General features: G+C 57.9%; 1 protein-coding gene and 1 long non-coding RNA gene across 4 annotated transcripts; both read left to right on the top strand.

The window, feature by feature from the left end:
• The first annotated feature begins 200 nt into the window (after positions 1-200).
• Positions 201-4,694, top strand: LOC120866828. 3 transcript variants are annotated; one of them, XR_005721755.1, is made up of 3 exons: positions 201-561; positions 2,901-3,737; positions 4,464-4,694. It is a non-coding gene; the product is annotated as an uncharacterized LOC120866828 (long non-coding RNA). The 3 variants fall into 3 exon arrangements; XR_005721754.1 differs by having other exon boundaries at positions 3,940-4,694; XR_005721753.1 differs by having other exon boundaries at positions 3,889-4,694.
• An 8,802-nt stretch (positions 4,695-13,496) lies between these two features.
• Positions 13,497-19,478, top strand: LOC120866818 (probable low-specificity L-threonine aldolase 2). The gene is made up of 7 exons (XM_040244723.1): positions 13,497-13,790; positions 15,367-15,450; positions 16,139-16,227; positions 16,671-16,856; positions 17,519-17,656; positions 17,874-18,066; positions 18,783-19,478. Exons 1-7 carry the CDS (start codon positions 13,589-13,591, stop codon positions 19,067-19,069), a joined length of 1,179 nt encoding a protein of 392 aa, XP_040100657.1. The 5' UTR covers positions 13,497-13,588; the 3' UTR covers positions 19,070-19,478.
• Positions 19,479-22,274: the final 2,796 nt, after the last annotated feature.

Genomic DNA, 22,274 nt, shown 5'->3' with positions numbered 1-22,274 from the left:
CCCTGTTCAGTTTCTCCTCTTCAGCCCCAGGTCCCCCACGGCCAGCTCTCACTCCCTGACTTCCCCCAATAGTGCCAGCCAGCCGGCAGGCAGAGGGTTAACTCCTGGCCGCTCCCTACCGCGCAGAGTGGGGGGTGGGGGGTCGGGGGCGTGCCTGTCGGGAAGTATGGATTTCTGCAGTGGTTTTACTGGAAAAGCTGTAGCTGAAGGTGGGAGGGGGTCACCATGGCAACTTCTGGCTATGGGAACAGGTTGGCTGGTGGGAACCAATTCTTCCAGGGGCCCAAGGGGGCCCGGCTGGCGCTTGGCACCCGGGGGGCCTCTCGGAGGATCCTCAGCGTTTTACGGAGGCGCAGAGACCCTCCCCAACCTGGAATTACCGCCTTCCCCGCCTCCCACAGGCAACACTTCGCTGGGCTGGGCCCCAGATTCAGCAGCCCCGCCCCCTGTTGAAGCGCCCCCCACACCCAAGCTGTTAATCGATGAACTGATTACCCAGGCCCGTCCGGAGCTCTCGGGAATCTCCCACTCAAAGAGACAGCCTCGACTCCATGACCTGGGGTGAGACACCCCCCTCTCTGGCCCTGCCCCAGCCAAGGCAATCTAGATTCCAGGGGGCCCAAGAGCTTGCCCCAACCCGGCCCCCACCCAGCCCCAACCAGGAAGATTACGCCCGCCCGCAGCGGCAAATTGAAGGAAGTCCTCCCCACCCCCAGCACAAACATGCACACTCTCCCAGCAAGGGGCTAGCCCCCCCCACTCTCCGGAAGACCCCGGTGGGGAGGGGGAAGACGGCCGGGCTAGGAGGCTCCTGGGTGCACCTCTGTCCCTGTGGAATTCCAAGCAGCTGGGGTAGAGCCCACCCAGGGCCCCATGCCCCACCCCATCGCGGGGCCCCCCTATCCCCAGCCAGACCTCCCGGTGGGACACTGAGAGCCTTCCCCAGGCGCCAATTTCGGCCCCAGAAGGCCTCCTGGGTGCAGGCAGGACAGGGGTTAGGCCAGAGCGCGCTGAGCCCTGCCGGGGGGAGGAGTGGGGGACTCCTGGGCCCTCCAGGCTCAGCTTCCTGGCCCCCGACCCCAGGATTTCAGAGCCCCCTGCAAATCCTGCAAGCACAGGGTGGGCGGGTGCAAGGAGGGGTTTGTGCCTGGGAGGCGCTTCCAGGAATCTCCCGCCTGCGCTGCCCAAACGTCCAGGAAAAGAGGGCATATACAGGGCATATGCAGCTGGGGGACGTTGGAATTCTGGGGGCCAAGTGAGGGGGCAGGCCTGGCCCACTACCCTCCCCTTGCTCCAGGAAAGACCACCTGCCTGAGTCCACATGGGCGCCAATCCCTGCTCTGCTGGAGGTCCCTAGCCTGGTGACTCTCCTGAACCTCAGTTTCCTGGTCTGTAAAATGGGCAGGAAATGTCTCCAGGGGGTGGTGAGCATAAAGAAGACATAAGGCCCCTGCACGTTAACAGGTGAGGGATCCCAAGGTCAGGCCCAATCTCTTCTCTGGCCACTTCCACCAGGAAAGAGTAGGGACCCTTCTCAAGGCTTCCTGGGTTGCTGCTGCCAGATGTGGTTCTCCATTCTCCTTCGCATCCACCAGGGACGCTCGGGGGAGAAGTGGCCCGCGGCGTGGCGCCCCCTGTCGGCGGGACCCACACAGGCCGCCCTAGGTGTTAACTCCTGCAGGCCGGATACCCGCTGCGGTTTCCCAACTTCCATCAGGGCCTGAAAGACTTAAACCGACCCACCGCGATTGGGGTCCTTCCTTCCCTCACCCCCGGGCTGATTTAAGGGACGCCTAACCTAGCTCCCTTCACCCCCCGGCTCCCTACTGCTTCCCCTACAGTCCCCTCCCCGCCCCCGCTCCTGCCCGGGGCTTCCATCTCTCGGATCTGCCGAATCCCGATAAAACATTTGGGGGAGATAAGTGCTGCGTATAAATAATTAAGACCACATGCATATGCGCCAACAAAAAAAAAGTTTAAAATCCCCATTCCGGGAACAGCTGCCTGTGTGGGGCCGGGCAGGGCTGCCGGAGGCCCCCACCCCACCCTGCTTGCTCCTTGGGGAGGGTCTGCCCGGGGCTTGCCACCCCCAGAGCCGCTTCCCCCACCCCAGGGGGACTGTCTCCCGGCTTGGCCCAGAGTGGGCGGGGAAAGGGTGGCAGAGGAGCCCACCGGTGCAGTGAGGGGGGCGCACCACCGTGGGAATGGCCCTCACACACCCCCAGAGGCCAGAGTCCAACTCCAAGACAGAGCAGGGTCTAGCCAACCAGGAGTGCCCAATAAACATTTACTGAATAAGCACACGAATGAGCCGAGGAAGTAACTGATCCCGAGCTCCAGGGGAGTGTTGCCCTCAGCTCTGCCACCATGAGGACCTGCTTTCCCTGATGCCAGCGTCCTGTCAACTGCTGGGGAGTCAAGTCAAGGGTGCCCAGCCCTCCCCCCCAAAAAAGGGCCATCTCCCATCCTCTGCAGGAATGCCAGGGGAAGAGAAATTAGACTAGCTCATCGCCCACCATTCCTGACCAGCCGCTGGCAGACACCGTTCCCAGGTGCAGCTTGAGGGCCTTAGGTGAGAAGGCTGGAAGAACTTCCAGAAGGAGTCAGGTCGCAGGCCTGGAGAGTGCAGCTCCTGCCCCTTCCCACTGCAGGAGGGTCAGCATGGGGTGGCACAGGGATACGGGGAGGCTTGCCCTGCCGTGCCTCTGCTCAAGAACCTGCCAGGGCTCCCTCCTGGCAGTGCTGTCTGACGCCCAGGCTGGAGTCGTCCCCTGGCAGACTCTCCCCCCCGTGCGTGCAAATCCTGCTCCTCTCTCCGGGGCCACGTCCCATCTTTGGAAGGATGGCCCTCGCACCCTCTACTCTTGCTTTCCTCATTCATTTGGTTATTCCCTTAACAGCTACCATGTCCTAAGACAGATGGATGCTAGGATGCTGAGAACAAAGGACGCAGGCCTTGCCAAGTGGCCCGCAGCCCAGTGAGAGGTATCCCGAGTGGCTGGTGTCAAGGGCTGCTCTGAGGTGAGCCAGGTGCAGAGGGGACAGGGGGAAAAGGGTGTGTCTTGGCAGAGTGTTGCAGGGTATCATGGAAAGCTTCCTGGAGGAGAAGGCGAGCTAAACTCCTGGAAGATACACAGGATTCCTCCAAGCGCAGAAGGGGAGCCTCCAGGCGCTTCCAGCACTGCCCCCTGCTGGCTGTCCACACACCTGTGGCTCTCACAGCCGGACCTGGGAGATACGGGTTCCAGTCCTAACTCTTCTATTTACCCTCAAGTTAGTCTACTTCCTGGACCTCAGTTTCCTTGTCTGTAAAATGGGGATCAGGGTCCCGCCGTGCAGAGCTCCTTGTGATCCATCCTTGGCCCTCCGTCCTCGGCGGGAGACAAAGCCCCCTACCCCAGCACCCAGAACTGGCTGGTTAAACCTAACAGGTGCCCGGTAGATACTGACTGGTAGATGGACCGATGACTTGGCGTTTTCTTGCTGAGCTTCCTTCCCCGGGAGCAACAAACCCCGACAGGGAGCACTAGCTTCTGCTCACCCAGGACTCTGGAAATGTACTCCCACCCCGGATCGCTGGCATCTTGTACTGCTGCCCGCACACCTGACCAGATGCGTGACGGCACAAGCTGTGTCCTGCCCTTGCCCGGGGCCCCACAGGAGCATGACAAATACTTTGTGGAGTTAAGTGCTCCAGTAACAAAGCTCCTCCCAGGGACCCAGGACTGGAGAGACAGGTGGGTGTGCTCAGAAGGTGCCAGTCCTGGGTGCTGCCCTCAGCCCTGAGCAAGTGGGTCTTGGGTTCCTGAGCAGAGGCCCAGCCATGGCTGCCTTTCCCTCACTCCACGCAGGGCGAGCTCAGTCTTGCCTCTCTCCCGATGAGAGCAGGTGCCCACCAGAGACAGCCCGGAGCCCCATCCATGCCCGCGTCACCTGCAGGTCCTCAGACCCCCTCCATCATCCCCATCAAGCCAGCTCAAGACTTTTTGCTGATGCCAGCCCTTCAAGTGCCTGAATGTGGGACCTTCCTTCATCCTGCCATCCTGGACTTCAAACTCAGTAGGAAGGTGCCCAGGATTTAAGAAAAACCATAAGCGCTAAGAAAGAGTGACCTTCAAACCCTCTCATCGCTTGGGTCATGCACTCTCTCATAAGAAATGCTTGAGCTCATAACTCCTTATGAACTCATAACTATATATGTATAGTTATTTATAGATTTCAAGTTTCCGTGACTGTATGAATCTATTACTTGCATTATAAAATATTCACAAAAGAGAGACATTTTAAAAGGATGAAATGTAAATACTAAGCATAAAAGTCTCCTCCCCACCCTAGTGGATTATTCTGTGTTTGGAGCCCAAAGTCAGACCCCTTGGCCTCCCCAGCTAGGATGGGGTCCCTGGCAGCTCCCCTACTTTGGCCCATTCCCCAGCCTCAGACTCTGACCTTCTTCCTTCCCAAAGATCCCCTCTGAACTCTGCCACTGTGAAGACCTGCTTTCCCTGACACCAGCCATCCGGTCAGCAGCTGGGAAGCCAACCCCAAGGTGTCCTGGGAGCCCCCCCCCCAAAAAAAATAACACGGGCGTCTCCTATCCTCTGCAGGACTGCCAGGGGAAGAGAAATGAGATGAGTCTGTGGCACAGAGGACAGAAACAGGCCCACTGCGGACAAAATAAAGGATTGTTGTGCTAAGTGGCTTCAGTCGTGTCTGATTCTTTGCAACCCTATGGACTGTAGCCTGCCAGGCTCCTCTGTCCATGAGATTTCTCAGGCAAGAATACTGGAGTGGGTTGACCATACCTTCCTCCAGGGGATCTTCCCAACCCAGGGATTGAACACACGTCTCTTATGTCGCCTGCATTGCCAGGCGGGTTTTTTACCACTAGCACCACCTGGGAAGCCCAAAGAAGGATTAGGTAGGGCTCCTTATAAGACAAAATTCCTGCAGCTGGGCACAGAGGGAGGCACTGTTCAGGACTAGACACCTGGTTCCAGTCTGGCTACATGACTGATGCAGAAGCTAGGGCTCAAGAACAGATGCCATCACTAGGAATACCTTTCCTAGACAAGGTAGGATCCGTGCCCAGGGTGCCTGCTGTCTGTTCCCGTGTTCAGAGTCCAGTGGAGGCAGGGCAGCCTTTCTTGCCCCTACCTTACCCTGCGACCTTGCCATTCCTCTGGGGTAGCTAGGGAGGCCCACCCAAGGTGCATAACCCCGGAATTGTGCAGCGGAAACCCTTTCCCTTCTGCAGAGGAAGCTCTTGCCCCTGCAGATCAGGCCGAAGGCCCGATTCTTTCTGTCCCTGTGTATTCCATCCAGGTCTGCTCTCCAGAACCTGTGTGCCCTCCCTTCTCACACAGGTTCGGGCCCCAGTGCAGGCACAGGGGACCGGGAGGCAGAGGAGGTCAGAGGGGAAGGGCACCCTTCGTGGATACTCTGCCCAGCGGAGGACAAGCGGAGGAGCCTCAGCCACCCACTGTGCAGGACCCAGAGCCGCGGCCTCGGAGCCCATGCCCCCCACATCCTGGGGTCCTCTACCCCCAGCACAGGGTCAGCATCTGCAGAGGTGGTCCCACCCCAGATGGCTCGCCAAGCCCATGAATGGCATCTGACCCCTGTGTGCTCCCTGCCGGGTGGACTGAGGAGCCTGGGCAGAGGCCCTGGGAACAGCCAGGGCCCGGCCAGCTCGAAGCTGACCCCACGCCTCAGCCGGGGCTGAGTAACAGGAAGCGAGAGGCTGATGCCGGTAAGAGAGCAGATTCGAGAGATTAGAGGTCTGCTGCCTGATCAGAAGCTGCCTGGAGCTGGAGGACAAGTTACTGGAAGGAGGAGGAAGCTGCCGCAGTAAATAATGCCAGGCCCTCAACGCTGGCCTGACATGGCTGATGGGGCCCAGCTGGGGCCTGGGGCCGACAGGTGGGGCAGAAAGTGTAAGGGTCTGCTCTCGTTGCAGCCAGAGCTGGGGGGGCCTGGGAAGGTGGGGTGCCCAGAGGGTTCCCTGGCCCCAGCTGCTGGAGCCTGAAATTCAGAAGGTCTCCAAGGCTATGTCCCCCGCTGTCCCCACGTCTCCTGCCCCTACTGCCTGCACACACCCAGTCCCCCACCCCGAGGGGAGACCCTTGAAGTGGGGACCCAGCCCTGGGCTTGCTTGGCCCCCCCACAATCCTCCCTGCCCCCCACCCCAAAGCAATTCCTGGAAAGCTGGCTGCTTCCTCGCAGAATGGAGGGCACCCTGGGTGTACCGTCCCAGCGGATTTCCCTGGACTCCAGCGTTCCGCCCGTCCACCTGCCAGGCTTCACCCTGGGCTGTTCTGCCCCCGACCACATGGACTCCCCAGACCCCTGAAGAGCCCTTAAGACCCAGAGTTCCTTGTGGCCCGACCCCGGGATCCCACAGTGTGGGTGCTCCTGTGGAAGGGGTCAGACGCTGACCCAGCACCTCTAATCCCAAGAGGCTGAGCCCCCAACTTTGCACACTCTGGGGAGGCCTGAGAGGCAGTAGAGGCCTCCCACCCCCACGCGAGTCACAGAGCTGAAAGGCCTGTCCAAGGCCACCTCTGTTCCCAAAGCCTTGGTGGCACGTGCCTCCCATCCTCTTTCACTTCTGACTAAGACCTTCCCCAGGCTCCCCCAGTCAGGACAGTCTGATTCCCACTCTGACCCAGGTAGCCCCCTACTGCCAGCCTGGGCCACCCCGGGGTGGAGAGGATGGAGCCCCCATGTCACGCAGGCACCTTTTCTCCGAAGTGCAGTTTCCACATCACGGCGCCAGCAAGTGGTTAAATTTAATGAGACAGCAGAACTCCCATATTTCAGCAGACAGTGAGGAGAGTGTCATCACGACCTTGAGGAAAGGAAAGCGATCTTAAACAAGACATCAATCATAAGGTTGGGGGCGGATTTAACTACAGAAAACAAAGAGCCTGTGATCTAGCAAGAATTCCATAAAAGTGAAAAGATAGGCCATAAAAGGGGGACTTTTTTTTTTCATACATATAACAAGGGTTAGTACCCAGCATATGGAAATAACTGACGAAGCAGCTAGAGAACTTTATCAAGCTCCTCATAGGAGCAGAATCTTAATGGTTAAGACCTAAGAAAAGGTGCTCAAGTTCATCACTTATCAGAAAGAGCAGATTAAAATCACAAGAAACTGCCACATGTCCACCAGAATGACTAAAGTTTTGAAGTCTGACGATGCAGAGGATGGCGAGAACAGCAAGCAACAAGAACAATGGCCTGTAAATCACGTTGGCCACTTTGGGGAAGGTTCAGGAGGGTCTAGTGAGGAGATAAGGATCGCAGCCTCAGCAGTTCCTCCCCAAGCGTGTGCCCAACAGAAATGTGTGCACTTGTGCCCTAAGCAACACCAGGGTGAATGTGCCTGCTCACAGCAGGGCTGTCTGGAAACGACGTCTGAAAACAGCCACAGGTCCCCAAACAGCAGAGTGGAGAAATCAACCGTGGCACACAGTGGAAAAACCACACAGCTGTGGCAAGAGTGAGCTATAGCTGCAACACGGATGAATCTGACAGTTGGAGCATCGGAAAAGACACGTATCATGCTTAGTCGTGTCCGGTTCTGTGTGACCCCGCCGGGCTCCTCAGTCCGTGGGGATTCTCCAGGCAAGAATACTGGAGTGGGTTGCCATACCCTCCTCCAGGGGATCTTCCCAACCCAGGGATCAAACCCAGGTCTCCCGTATTACAGGCAGATTCTTTACCGTCTGAGCCACCAGGGAAGCCCAAGAAAATGGGAGTGGGTAGCCTATCCCGTTTCCAGGGATTTAAGGCATCCGTTACCCAAAATTCACAGCAAATCCAAAAGCTAGCAGCGCTAGCTATTAACTAAGGAAATATGGTGATGGCAAAATGATAGAACAAAGCAGGTAATGAGCATAAAAGTCAGGCTGCAGCAAAACTTCTGGCAGAAGGAACGGGTTGTGCATGGCAAGGAAGCTTCTGGAATCCTGGCTATGTTCTATTTCTTGATCTGAGTGGCAATAATATGAGAGATTATTTTATATGCATTTGTAAAACTGTGCATATATGCTTCGTGCCCTTTTCTATATTAGGTTGTGTGGGTAGCTCATTATTTTTTCAAAAACACAAGTGTATCTGAGCACCCACTGTGCCGGGCACTGGGACTCCTCACACAGACTTGCACCCGGCCTTGTTCCTGGCGCTCATGGTCCAGGAGTTCGTGGAATGAGGATGCAAGTTCTATGGTTTCCCCTTGGCCAGCAGAGTGTGGGGTCTCCTGGCTACCATAACCTCAAGCTCACTGTGGGCTGTCGGCTGAGCCCGCGTGCTGACTGATAGGGTGCAGCCTCCCATGGCTCCCAATCTCTCCTGGCCCCACCCTGTTCGGAAATGCAGACAGCTCTGAAGGGGACCCCTCCGATGCATGTTACATTTCCTTCCCCAGTGGGGGAGGCACAGGGCTTGAACTGGCTCCTCCCACCCCCCTACCCTCCCTCCCAAGAGCAAACATGACCTTGGCCCCCAGGCCCAGCGCTCTGTCCCTTGCCACCCCCCCAGTCTTCAGAGATGATGGTACAAAGAGCCTTCCCTGGACTCCCAGGCTGTGGGGCTGGACCCAGGCCAGCGCCCTATGGATCCTGCAGGCTCAGGGCCAGGGGGATGCAATGGGAAGGACATCTCCCCAACCTGTTTACAGGCCCCGGCCGCTATCTCCAGCTCCAATCTGTGGCCTCCCTTTATCTCAGCGGGGCCAGCCCCGGGTTCCCAGCAGCGGCCTCCCCACTGCTCACTTCCTGCCAGCGGCCCAGCGTTACAGGAATATGCACACTGAACTTGGCTCACGTGCATGTGTGTGTGTGTGTGTGTGTGCACAAGTGTGCGCCCACACCCCAGAGAGCCTGTCCCTGCAGGGGGGCCAGGGAGCCTGGGGGTGCCTCAAGAGGCAGCCACCCCAGGACTCATATCTCACTCCCCTGAAAACCTGCCCACCATCCTCACCCTGCTCGCGGGACAGACACCTCCAGAAGGCCAGGAAGGGGCTGCCTCGGAGACCCTCAGCTTTCCGCAGCACGTGTTCCTCACCCACTCCTGCCTCTTCCTGCACAGGGGCCCTATAGCCCTCCATGGTCTGAGCTCCCGACAAGGCTCCCTGCCTCCCATGACAGTGTCCATATTGCATGGGGGTCCCCCGGGTCAGGGAAGTTGGGCCATTGCCCCCCTCATCATCCATTCAACTGAAATCACAGAGTACTGGGGGGCTGCTGCTAGTCTGGGCACACAGGACACTTTGAAGGCCAAGAGTGTCCCCATCTCTCCCCAAACCTGCAGGCAGTGAGAAGAGACCCTACTGACACCCCAGAGGAGAGCCACCTCCCTTCCCTGCTGGAAGGGGGTCAGGGTGCTTTCCAGAAGGAGCGTCTCAGCTGAGACAAGAAAACAGAGAAGGTGGTAACCAGAGACACGTGCCACTGGCTGGGGGGCGGGGTGGTTTCCGGGCAGAAGGCATGCAGGTGCAAAGATCTCGGGGTGAGAGTGAGGCCAGTGCATTCGGGGAATCAGTAAGGGCTGCAGCAGTGTGAGGGAGACAGCTGTGAGGATGCGACGGGGGCGGGGTGGTGAGTGGGGCTGGTGGTGGGCGGGGCGGGGTGGTCTGCATCCCGGGGGTGGAGGCAGGGGCAGGAGCCCAATGTGGCCTGACCTAGGGCAGTGGCTGTGGGGTGGGCGGGTCTGCATGGAGGCAGGAGAGGACCCCAGGCCTCCAGGTTCACAGTCCGGGAGGCGACTGAGGAGGAGAGAAGGGGATCAGCCCAGTGACCTGGGGTGCTGGGGACGGACAAACAATGCTGGCTGCACCAGGGGCTTCTGGCTTCTTATCCTAGTCTGGGAGCTGTGGACTGTCCTCAGCTTACCAACAGGGTGACTAAACCTCATACACTCCAGGGACACACACATATATACATGCATACAGACATACATATGTATACACCAGTACACACACACGGGCATATATAAACGTGCGTGTGTGTGTGCTAAGTTGCTTTAGTCGTGTCCGAGTCTTTGAGATCCTATGGACTGTAGCCTGCGAGGCTCCTTTGTCGATGGGATTCTCCAGGCAAGAATACTGGAGTTGGTTGCCATGCCCTCCTCCAGGGGATCTTCCAGACGCAGGGGTCAAACCTGTGTCTCTTACAGTGGCAGACAGTTTCTTCCCCACTAGTGCCACCTGGGATGCCCGTACACACACATACCCACACACAAACATACACACATATGGACAGGCACACCTTGTTTCATCGAGCTTCGAAGATATTGCTTTTATCTTTTCTTTTTTCTTTTTTTAACAAATTGAAGGTTTGCAGCAACCCTGCACTGAGCAAGTCTGTTAGCCCCATTGTTCCAAGAGCACACTCTCACTTTGCGTCTCAGCGTCACATTTGGGTAATTCTCGAAATGTTTCAAATTGTCCACCAACAAAAATATTACAACTCACTGGGACTTCCCTGGCGGTCCAGTGGTTAATTAAGACTCCATACTTCTACAGGTTCAATCCCTGACCGGAAACTAAGATCCCGCATGCTGTGCAGCCAAAAAAAAAAAAAAAGATTATAACTCGTTGAAGGCTCAGATGATGGTTAGCAATTTTAGTAATAAAATATTTTAAATTAAGGTATGTACATTGTTTTTAGACATAATGCTATTGCACACTTAAAAGACTACAGTGTAGTGTAAGCATAACTTACGTGCAATGGGAAACCAAAAAATTCATGCGACACATTTTGCGATACCTAATTGCAGTGGTCTGGAAGCAAACCGGCAATATCTCTTGAGGTGTGCTTATACACATGCGTAACAAACACTAGTACAGTTACATATACCCACAAGTATACACATGGGTGCCCAGTGCACACATACCTGGGTGGGCATGCCAACATTCGTGCACACACAAGTTTATACACATACATACGCAGATACATTCACACACACGCATGTGCCCACACAACTCCCTGAGATCAAATCCTGGTCAGAGAGTCTCTCAGTGCTTTGGCCACCTGATGCAAAGAGCCGACTCACTGGAAAAGACCCTGATGCTGGGAAAGATTGAGGGCAAGAGGAGAAGGGGGAGACAGAGAGGACAAGATGGTTGGATGGCATCACCGACTCAATGGACACAAGTTTGAGCAAACTGTGGGAGATGGTGAAGGACAGGGAAGCCGGGCGTGCTGCAGTCCATGGGGTTGCAAAGAGTCGGACACAACTTAACAACTGAACAACAGCAAGCCCCTTGATGAGGCCTCAGAAACAGGCCATGGAGGGCTCCCAGCCTTCTCCCATGATAGCCCAAGCTTCCTGCTCCCTTCACGCTGGAGAAGCCACCACTGGGCAAGGAAGGGGTGGCCCAGGTGCCCTGGGACAAGACAGGTGGTGATAAGCGGCCACCTGGCAGAAGCAACTTTTGCTGGGGCCGACTTTCCCCAGGAAGAGCCCAGCTCGCTGAGGAAACAGCTCTGCCCTGGGAGGAGAAAGGCCCAGTTTGGTGACCAGCTGTTTCACCTTGGTGGCATTTTCCGGTAGCCCTGAGGCCCCTGCCTAATCCCTCTCCCCCAGGGTTGCAGTGAGGATTAGCAGGGAGGTTGTCAGTGGGAAGGTGAAGTGCCTGCAAACAGAAGGCCATTCTGTGGCTCTGCCATGGCTGGGAGGTGCCTGGGGATCCAGCTGTTTGCCCCCTTCTCCTTGCTCCCCCTAAAGCCACCATTGGTGCCCCAGCCCCTCCCTTCCTTCCCACAGAGGCCTCTATTCCCCACCCCCCTCCCCCACTTCCCAGCAGAAGGGCTGGAGCCAGACACTGAGATAAGGGGCTTGTTTTCTCAGGGCCCGGAATTCAGTGGAGATTGTGGGTCAGGGCCGCAGGGCACCAAGGGGGGAGTTGGGGAGGGCAGAGTGGGCCTTTCCTTTAGACGGGTGTCCTTGGGGCCCCAGATCCTACAGGGACTTGCGATTTCTGCCCTCTCACGATGGCTCTGCAGGCACAGGGGAGAGGACTCCATCTCTGCCCCTGCTCCCTTCTCTTCCAGGCCTCAAATGTTCCAGCTGCCTCTGACCACAAGCCTTTGCTGAAGCTGTTCCCACTGCCTGGAACACTCTCCCTCTGCCTTTGTCTGATTAACACCTTGCTCTACCTTCAAAGCTCAACCAATCACTGCTTCCTCCAGGAAGCCTGCCCTGATACTTCAGCCAGGCCTGTTGCAACTTTTCCCAGAGCCAACAGGCAGCATCCTGTCCCCATCCCAAAGAACAGAACTCCAAGGGCAAGCTGCTTTGCTCTCCTCCATCCCCAGACCTGACCCAGAGCAGACACACGTCAGAGCTCCGATGAAGGTCAGTGTCAGAGTCCTCTTTGCTGAGGGCTGCCCTGATCAGAGCTGTGGGTGCCTCTTCTGGTCACGTTCAGCCCTTAGGGTCTGGTCTCCTCCTGTGAGGAAGAGACATCTGTGGCCCACACTTGGGGAAGGGGAGCTGCTAGTGGAGCTGGGCACCCAGAGAGAGGCCTGTCCTCCCCGGCCAAGGGACAGTCAACCCTGCAGGAGACGGAGTCGGGCTGCACCCCACAGCAGCAGCACCAAACCCCAGCGCCCTGGGCTGTGACCGTAACCACAATAAAACAGCAGCAGTAAGACAGAAAACACTCATCTGTAGCATTTACTACCAGCCAAGCGCCAGACTCAGCACAAAAAACCCCTTAAGTCATCAAATCCTGCAAACAGCCCATTTTGCATTTAAGGAGACTGAGGTGCAGAGAGGTTAATTGGCTTGTCCAAAACCACCCGCCTGCTAAGCAGGGACTTGAGTCAGTCAGGGCCCTTCACCACTCCCCACCCCCAACGCAACACTGGCCGGGAGTGGAGGCAGCACCCTCTCACCCACCAAGGGCCAGTGGGTACGGAGGAGGGGACTCTTTGTCACCCCCCTAACTCCACCTCCATTATGCCCCCAAAGTCGGATGCTCAAACTCCGGGATCATCTTTGTATCCCTCTGCCTGGCACCCAGACAATGCCTGGCACCAAAAGGTGCTCAATAAATCTGTACTGAAAAAAGTAGATGATGGAAAGCTACATTTTTAGGGGCAACATAGCACAGTCCAGTTAGAGCTGGACGCTCCCGGCCAAGCGACCTCAGGCACGTTCATTGGCTCTGTGCGTCTCAGTTTCCCCATCTGTAAAATGGGGTGATAATAATGCTTGTCAACTGAGAGCTGTTGGGGGGCTTAGCCGCTTTAACACTTGTAAAGTGTCTGCGACAGTCCTGGACACACGGTAAAAAGGCACATGAGCGGCTTTGTTTCTTCATGGGTAAGCGGGACTCTTCCTCTCCCTCAACCCAAGTTCGCTCGGAGCCGAACACGGCGAAAGCGGAACTACAACTCCCAGAATGCCTCGGGAGTGCGCTTGGTGTCCCCCGCGACGAAAGCTGAACTACAACTCCCAGCATGCCGCGGGGGCCCTCCGGCCAGCCCTGGTCAATCGCGGCCGAAGTCTGGAAAGCCCTGCCGCTCCGATCCAGCCGAGGAAGATCAGGGCTGGAGGGCCCGGCACTATCCCCGCCATGCTCCGCAGACTGGCCCGAGCCGCGACCCCGCAGCAGCGGGTCTTCTGGGCGCGGAGGTCTGGGAGCCTGGCGGAGATTCCGACGTACGTGGTGGACCTGCGCAGCGACACGGTGACCAAGCCCGGGCCTGCCATGAGGCGCGCCATGGCCGAGGCCGTCGTGGGGGACGACGACTACGGCGAGGACCCCACCGTCCGCGGTGAGCCCGGCGTGCAGGCCAGAGCCAGGGGTCCTCGCGGCGACCCCAGGGCGCTGTCCGTGGTGCTGGCGGGAGCGGCGGCCCGGGGCTCGGGGTGGCGGCTCAGCTGCAGGCTGTGCATTGCGCTCGGTTTCCTTGCAGCTCGGTCTGACCCATCACTCGAGAGCCTGTTAGAAATGCAGAGTCTCGGGTCCCACACCGGACCTCCGGAGCCCGAATCTGCACGTTAACAGGATCGCTGGGTGATCTGTGTGCTCACTGAAGTGCGGTCCCAAGACACGACGAGAATGGGTGTTACCTCATCTTGCTGAGGAGGGCTTTGAGAAGCCAGGCCAGGTGCTCTGAGTCCCATGTCGAGTAAACGGCAAAGCAGGACTCGAACTCAGGTCTTCTCACTCTGGAACCCTTGGCTACTGTCCTGCACCCACCACCTTCCCACAAGAAGACAACAGAAAACCCATCTAGAAAAGGGTTTCTCCACAGGCTGCTCCTCCAGAGGAATGAGTTCTAGAAACCTCGAAAGTGTTTTCAAGATGGTTGAAAATTGCTGCCACCCACCCTGGTTTGAGGGTTGGTGCCATAGTGAGCCATTACTATTGCTGGGGTGTGTACAAACCGTCAGCTGTGCCAGGGGCAAGTCGCGGGGTTGTGACTTTAGCCCTGAGGGCCTGGATGTGGGATCAGGTAATGATGGGGCTGATCAAGCATCCAGCAGACACCCACTGTTGGCCCGGAACTTCAAAGATGTTGACCCACTGCTCAGCATAGACAGTCATCCTCACTGGGTGAGGGAGGTGCTGGGGTTAAAGGATCCACAGAGAGTGCCTTGGGGACTAGGGGTGGGTGAGGAGAAACATGGGACTCACAGGAAAGGGGGACTTTGTGGAGGAACCTCTTCAAAGATGAATGAAATGCTCTACCCCCAGTCCCGGGCAGGGAAGAGAGTGCTGGCTCACCAGGGCAGAAGCATAGTGGTGAGAAAGGTGTTCAGGATATGGATGGGGAATGTGGCTGGAGCTGGGATGTAAGACAGCACCCTTGTTCCTGGAGGGGAGGCAGAGGCCAGATCCCATTGGTCTTGAATGTCGTGGCAAAGGGAGGGGAGCTTTAAAGCAGGAGCCGGAAGCCCTGCCCCCTTCCAGACCCCCAGAGTCTCCTTCTGAGGGCTCCTGTCCTTGTGTTCTGGGAGAGGAAGTCAGCAGAGAAACCACAGGGCCCCACCTGCAAGGGACTGATGGGAAAGGAAGTCAGACAGGTGTGAGGTCTGGGTGGGACAGGAGGGTTCAAACCACAGAGTTTCAATGTTGGGGGGGGAGGGGTGGAGAACACAGCCCAGGAGGAGGCGGGGGTGGGGGGGAAGGCGGTCAGAGGGTTGGCTGAGGGGCCCCTGAACCCAGATGTGCAGCCACCAAGACCGCAGACTGCAGCTGGAAGACTGGCGTCCCGACTGGCCACTCACCACAGCCTTGGGCAAGATGTCCTTATGCGGACAAGGGGCTCACGGGGTGAGTTAGGAGAAGACTTTGAAAAGTGCCATTGTTAATGGGGCCCCCACCCCCATCCCTTCCCACTTCAGACCTGCAGGCCACAGCTGCGGAGCTGCTTGGGGTGGAGCGGACTCTGTTTGTGCCCACAAACACCATGGCCAACCTCATCTCTGGTGAGCGTGGGGCGGCCTCCACTTGCCCTCCAGGCCCTCCTTCCACGCTTCTCCCTTTTGTGGTGGGGGCTGTGACAACATCAGTGGGGCTCTGAGCCATCTGGAACCTGTAGCCACACCCTTCTCTCACCCCTTCCTGCCTGGGGGTCTTGCCCCCGAACCTCGAACCTCGTGACTTCCCTGCAGGCTGCCACACCTTTGTAAATTGCCTCTTTATCAAGCAGTCTGGTTTCCCAGTGGGTGCCCTCTGTTTCCTCCTTGTGCCTGACTGATACTGTGCCCTGGGCTGCTGGGCCCTCAAAGGGGAGCATTGCGGCTGGCTTCCCCTTGCAGGAGGTACTCTGCAGGGGGCTGCAGAGAATGGGAGGGAGGAACAGAATGTGCAGGGCCCAATGATCCACAGGCCTAGACTTGTGGACTTAGTAGGATGCTTTCCAGCACATGGCAGGAAGGTGTCTTAAAGGGGCATAAGGCACGTGGGAGCTGGCTGTGGCCCTGAGGGTCAGCCTGGCTGAGCTGGGTGGGGACAGATCGGGGGAGGACATGGCCCAGGAGGAGGTGGGGTGCAGAGGGTTGACCGAGGGCCCCCTGGACCCGCATGTGTGGCCACCGAGACCACAGGCTGCAGCTGGTAGGTGCAGTCTGCCAACACTTGACGCCAACACTGCCCCCACCCCATCTACCTTAGTGATGTGTCACTGCCGGCGCCGGGGCTCCCAGCTCCTCCTGGGGCGCGAATGCCACCTCCATGTCTATGAGCAGGGCGGGGTGGCTCAGGTAAGCACTCAGCACCTCTCACCCTGGGGCCAGCACAGGATGCTCAACACTTGTGGTGGGAACCTGCTTCCCAGGCACCAGGCTGGGACCTGCAGAGGGAAAAATGGCTGGGCCGGTGGCCTCTCTGGGGGAGGCAGGAAGGAGAGCCATTCCCAGATTGACCACTCAGGGGCAGGCTAGGCTCAGTCCAGCAGCCTGTATGCTGGCTGTATGCCTGCTGCCCCCTAGTGGGCACTCAGTGCACTGGGCGCTCAGGCTGGAAGGACACCAACCTCTCAAGCAAACATGGTGTCTTCCATCCTCCCCGGCTCAGATGTCTGTGCCCAGGTCTACAGCTCAGGCGGAAGCCTCCATGGCCCAGAGCGGGGGAAGAGCAGACAAGACAGGGGTAGGAGGTACTTTTGGACCCCTGGACCTTATCCTCTGCACCCCCACACCTGCAGATTGCAGGGGTGCACTCCCACCCCCTCCCAGACCTGCCCCACGGCACCCTGGACCTGGCTGAGCTGGAGAGGCTGGTCACACGGGGCCTTGGGAGCCCCTACCACCCAGTCTGTGAGCTCATTTGCCTGGAGAACACCCACAGCAGCTCGGGGGGCCGAGTCCTCCCCATGGAATACCTACGCCAGGTAGGCCCAGCCCCACTGCTGTGCCCCCACCACTAGCCAGCTACTGGCTTTCTGTCTCCTGGGTCCCCTGCTGGGGTTTAGTCTCCTCTGAAACATGTGTGGGTGCCCATCAGTGGCCAGAACTGCTCTGGGAGACAGGTGTGATTCTAGGTGCAGCTGTAAAGGGAATGATGGCCCAGTGTAGACCCCCCCAGGCCCCAACCTTCCTCCAAAGAGCAGAGACCCACCCTTTGGGGCGAGTCCCCAGGCAGCACCAGCTTGGCCAGGTCTTAGGGCCAGAGTGCGAGGGCTGAGCGCTGTCCCTCTCCCCGCGAGAGCCTGAGGGCCAGCTCGCCCTCACCTGGGAAACAGGGCTGAGGGCTTCCCTCCAATGGGACTGTGGCGCTGCTTAGATGGGACGAGGCATCCGTGGCCTGGCCTACAGTGAGCCCGCCATAAACAGGAGATAAAGCCCTTATTGTTGACCCCCTTTCACAGAGGATGGCCCAGGCCCAGACCCAGAGTGACTGCTCAGGTTCCAGATGGCCAAGCTGGTCACCAACTATGCAGACCCTTCATCTCCTCTCTCCAGGAGACAAGCCCGGTGACTCTCTAGTGACCTTTTGGAGACCCATCCTCCCCCCAGCTCTGCCCCTCTGACCTCACCTGCATCTTGCCCGCAGGTGCATTTGCTGGCCCGACGCTACGGGGTCCGTGTCCACTTGGACGGGGCGCGGTTGATGAACGCCGCGGTGGCTCTGGGCGTGCCCCCTGCCTGCATCGTGGAGCACTGTGACTCTGTGTCTCTCTGTTTTTCCAAGGTAGGGAAGCTACAGGAGGGTGGAGGTGCCCACTGCAGGGGGCTGAGCTGTGTCCTGGGGCTCCTGGGCAGGCAGCTGCTCACCCTGGGTCCTCTAACCCCCTCCCCTAACGAGGCCACAGTGTCTGCCCCTCCACATCCCTCTTGGCCCCTCCAGAGCCCCGAGAATGGAGATGCACACCCATGGGCAGGCAGGCAGGACTCCTCTCTTCCTTCAGGGCCTCGGAGCACCAGTGGGGGCCCTGGTTGGGGGACCCAAGGACTTCATCGAAGAAGCCTGGCGCCTCCGGAAAGCCCTGGGTGGAGGGATGCGCCAGGCAGGGGTGCTGGCCGCAGCTGCCCTGGTGGGACTGGCTGACGCCGAGGAGATGCTGCAGAGGGACCACCAGAATGCCCAGAGATTCGCCAGAGGTGCCTGACACCCCGCCACTTCCCTTTGGCCCCAGGGTGGTTCTTGGGGGTCCCCTGTAGCAGGGCCCAAGTCCCCAGCAGGTGTGTCCCTCCAACTCGAGTAGGTGAAGGGCAGCCACCGACCCAGGAGGGCTGGGATCCAGGGAACTCGAGGGGTTTACCAGACCACACCCCGTACAGGGCCTGGACTAGTCGGCACCCGGTGGGGGTCAGTAACTCTGCAGGATCCAGCAGAATGTAGCCTTTGACCTAGGTCGACTCCTCACAACAGCCCCACAATGTCCCCACTTTACAGATGGAGAAACCGAGAGGTTAATTGATTTGTCTAAAGAAAATGTTAGTCACTCTGTTGTGTCCGACTCTGCGGCCCATGGACAGTAGCCCACCAGGCTCCTCTGTCCATGGAATTCTCCAGGCAAGAATACTGGAGTGGGTTGCCATTCCCTTCTCCAGGGGACCTTCCCAACTCAGAGACTGAACCCGAGTCTCCCACATTGCAGGCAGATTCTTTACCATCTGAGCCACCGCTAATGTGCCTAAGGTCACAGCTAAAAAGTGGCAGGGCCAAGTCTGCCCAGGTCAGGACTAAGGTTCCCTCCTTTCTTCCCTCTCCAGTTGGGCTGCCCTCTGCCTTTCCTGGGTGACAAGGCCAGGGTGGTAGGGGTAGCCGTAGAGTCCTGGGGTTGGGCTCAACTCACCGCAGGATTTGGGCCCAGGGCTCCAGGCACTGGCGTCCCCCGTCTGCTCTGTGGATCCCACCGCCGTGGAGACCAACATGGTGATGGTGAGGGTAGATGGGCTGCCACCTGAGGAGCTGTGCCGGCGCCTGCAGGCAGTGAGCGCTGACGAGGTGGCGCAGACCGGCCGCGCGGTGCGCCTGCTGCTCTTCCCCTGGACTGAGCACTCGGTGCGCGCCGTGTGGCACCGGGACATCTCCGCGCAGGACACGGAGCTGGCGCTGGGAAAGTGGGCGTTCGTGCTGAGGTCCCTGCGAACAGGGTGACAGACCCTGCGCCTTGGCTGGGATGGATGCAGGTGACGAGGGCAGGTGTCTCCAGCGAGCAGGCGGAAGGAGAGGCAGTGAAACGGCACCCCTGCTATCTGCTGGTCTCCTGGGCCCCCTCACTTCGTGACACGTGGGATGATGCCTTCCACCTGCTCATTCAGCAGACCCCGCGTGGTGGTGTGTCTGGGATGGGGTCCCAAGCATGCCGGGACAGGTGGGACACCCACCACAGCCGGGGCGCATGAGAGCATCTCGGGGACCAGCAGGAGGAAGAACGAGAGGGCATGGAAAGGGACGCCAGTGTCGGGCGGCCTGGTGGGGGGCTGGGGCTTGACCTTGCAATCGTCTGACTTTTTAAACAATAAACTTACCTTTTAAAACAATAAGTTTCTTTTTGCTTACAAAATAATGTCATTACTGCCCATAATTTGGGACTGGATCTCCTTTCCAGCGGCTCCTGGGGTGATTTAGACTCGGTGGTTAAGACCACCTTCCTCTGAGTCCCTCCGCTGTCCACCTGAAACTACCACATTGCCAATCGGCTACATGCCAATATAAAATAAAAAGAATATATCTTAAAAAAAAAAAAGAATATATCTATACCATGCTCCTGCCGAGGTTAACCAGAAGACCTGGACAAAATATACTTTTGAAAACCGCCTAAGAATAAACACTATTACTATTTTTTTGCATATTTCATTCTGGATATGTATGTATGTATATATACATTTATATGAAGCTGCATGTGGATTTTTCAAAATAGGGGAGATGGGCCATCACATCAGTGCTTTAGAAAACCCTTAATAGGAATCATAGGAGGAGGAACAGCTTTGTGAGGGTAGGGGATACTTCAGTTTAAGAACGTTGTTTTAGCCCCATGCACGAGTAGTTAGAAGCTGCCAGAAGCAGAAGTGTAGGCATGGTGCTTAGGAGAGGACCTGGACTGGAGGTATGGAGGTGACTGTGAGCGACAGGAGAAAAGGCATCCGTGGTGGGCCAAGGAATCCTGAAGCTGAGGACTGGCCTTCTTTGCCTCCCTCCCTTATTTTTATTTATTTATTTATCGGCCATACTGAGTGGCATGCGGGATCTTAGTTCCTCGATCAGGGAATGAACCCAGGCCCCCTGCAATAGAAGCTTGGAGTCTTAATCACTGGAGGGAGGTCCCTGCCTCCCTCCTTAGAAGAATCTAGATGTGGCTATACTCTGGGAAATGCAGCATCCGGGACTCCCCAAGGCCCCAGAATCGCTCTCCTGTGTGAGAAGGTGACAACAACAAAGAAGCCGAAGAAAATCAGCACCTCTAAACCTCTTCCCTGCCCTGCCCTGCCCTGCAAAAGTGCACTGTAATAGTAATCAGCTGAACTGAACTGAATGGTAATCCACTGCTTGGTAACAAATTACTCCCCGACAGCGATAATCCTTTTATTATCATTCGGTTTCTGTGGTCCAGGAATTAGGGAGAGGAGTTCCGGGAGCTTCTCAGGAAGCTGCAGTGGAGACCGGACTAGGGTCCAGGGCCAGTGTGAGGCACCCACTGTGGACTTTCACCAGCCCGAGACTGAGGCTCACCTGGGCTGGCGCCTGTGAATCACGGCCAGATCTGTTCCAGAGAGGGAAGGGGCAAGTGCCCCCCCCCGGCCCCAGGGAGTTCTGGGATCTGAGGTTCACCCACGTGTGTCTGGTTCGCCCAGGGTTAAACCCTCACGCTGCTGAGCCCCAGCTGCGGTGGGAGAGGAGGGAGAGGTCAGGTGAGAGCCTCCCCAGCTGAGAGGACCTGCCCACAGAGCCAGCCCCTGGAACCAATGTGAGGCCCCGGGGGTCCTCCCTGCCTGTGCCGGCCAGAAATAAGAAAGAGCTCATCGAGTCTGCCAGAGACGACTCTGGCTGGACGGACATACACACGGACCTGGTGGCGGGGTTTCCCTTGCACTGTTTGTAAGCTATGGGCATGTATTATCTATTCTGAAAGTTTTTAAGTGAATGAAGGTTTAACTGCACACAGAACAAGCTGATTTATTTATGAACACATTGGCACAATGTTAAACGCTAAAACACAGGTAGGAAGGGAAGCCTGCATTTAACACCCCGTGCCCCCCCCCACCCCGCCCCCACTCTTGGCCCCTCAGCGGGACTCCCCAGATGGTACCAGCCCCTGATGGCCCGGAGCTTCTTGTAACCACCCCGCCTCCAGCCATAAAGGGAGACTGGGAAAGGGCAAAGACCAAGGTAAGAGAGGCTGCCATGGACCCCCGCACACACCTCAGACTCAAGAGGGCCCTGAGCCTGAAACAAACGCTGAGTAGGTCTTCAGGACCTGCCCAGAGTGGAAGGAGCCTCAGCCTTCACAAACCACGATGACACCCACGTGTCATGGGCGGGCCACCCACCTTCCTGTCTGTCTAGCCCTTAGGGGCACACTGGATCTGGGTCTGCCTCCATTCAACAAGCCTGTGGCCAAAACTCCAGGCTCTGGCCTCTGCGGCCCCGGGCAGCGGCCCTCCTGGTAGAGAAGCCCCTCACTCTCCACCCGGGCATGGCTCCCCCACCCCACAGGACTTCCACACCTGCTTGCCCAGGGGCCCACACGGGATCACAGACATCCCTCTGGGAACTATAGAGGAGGGTGGGGTCCCGGAGCGCCAGCCCCGGGACAAGGAAGAGACCTGAAAACAAGGCGGGCAGAGATATGCCCAACCCCCTTTGCCCCCCTGCACCTGGAAATCCAAGAGGCCCCCCTGTCCTCAGTCTCCTCCCCACCAACAGCTGCCCTGGGGAGGAGTAAGGGAAGGACAGAACACGGCATGGAAGGCCTGGTGAGGGCCTGGCCGAGGGTTTGACGGATATCTGCTTCTCTCTTGGACTGCCCCCTCAGAGGACTGGGGCAGCTTTTCTGCCTGACACAGGTCCCTAGGACTGGGCGCAGCTGTGGCCCACCAGGATGGGTGGGGAGGGGCGGGCACAGGCCACAGCCTCGAGAGGCAAGGGGACCCGCTGACCAGCCAAGAGCCTGCAGCGCCCCACCCCCATGACCACCACAGCCGTCCCTCTGGTCCCTTCGCTCCCTCTCGCCTTTCTCACCTCTAAAAAGAGGCTAAACCAGTTAGTCCTTGAAGGCACAATGGGCAGAGGAGCTCCCCCGAACATCAAGCAACAGGAGCCTGGATTCTCAGCTCTACCCCTGACCCCTGCCCCACTCCCA

Source organism: Oryx dammah, unplaced genomic scaffold (assembly GCF_014754425.2).
Source record: "Oryx dammah isolate SB20612 unplaced genomic scaffold, SCBI_Odam_1.1 HiC_scaffold_8, whole genome shotgun sequence".
Taxonomy (NCBI): domain Eukaryota; kingdom Metazoa; phylum Chordata; class Mammalia; order Artiodactyla; family Bovidae; genus Oryx; species Oryx dammah.
Note: the sequence above shows the minus strand (reverse complement) of the source record. Positions and strands in the feature narration are given on the sequence as shown.

Bases quoted from the DNA above. Each gene is read 5' to 3' on its own strand.
- LOC120866818 (XM_040244723.1), top strand. From the start codon at position 13,589: ATGCTCCGCAGACTGGCCCGAGCCGCGACCCCGCAGCAGCGGGTCTTC. The intron at 13,791-15,366 runs GTGAGCCCGGCG...TTCCCACTTCAG, and splicing joins CGAGGACCCCACCGTCCGCG to ACCTGCAGGCCACAGCTGCG. The intron at 16,857-17,518 runs GTAGGCCCAGCC...TCTTGCCCGCAG, and splicing joins CCATGGAATACCTACGCCAG to GTGCATTTGCTGGCCCGACG.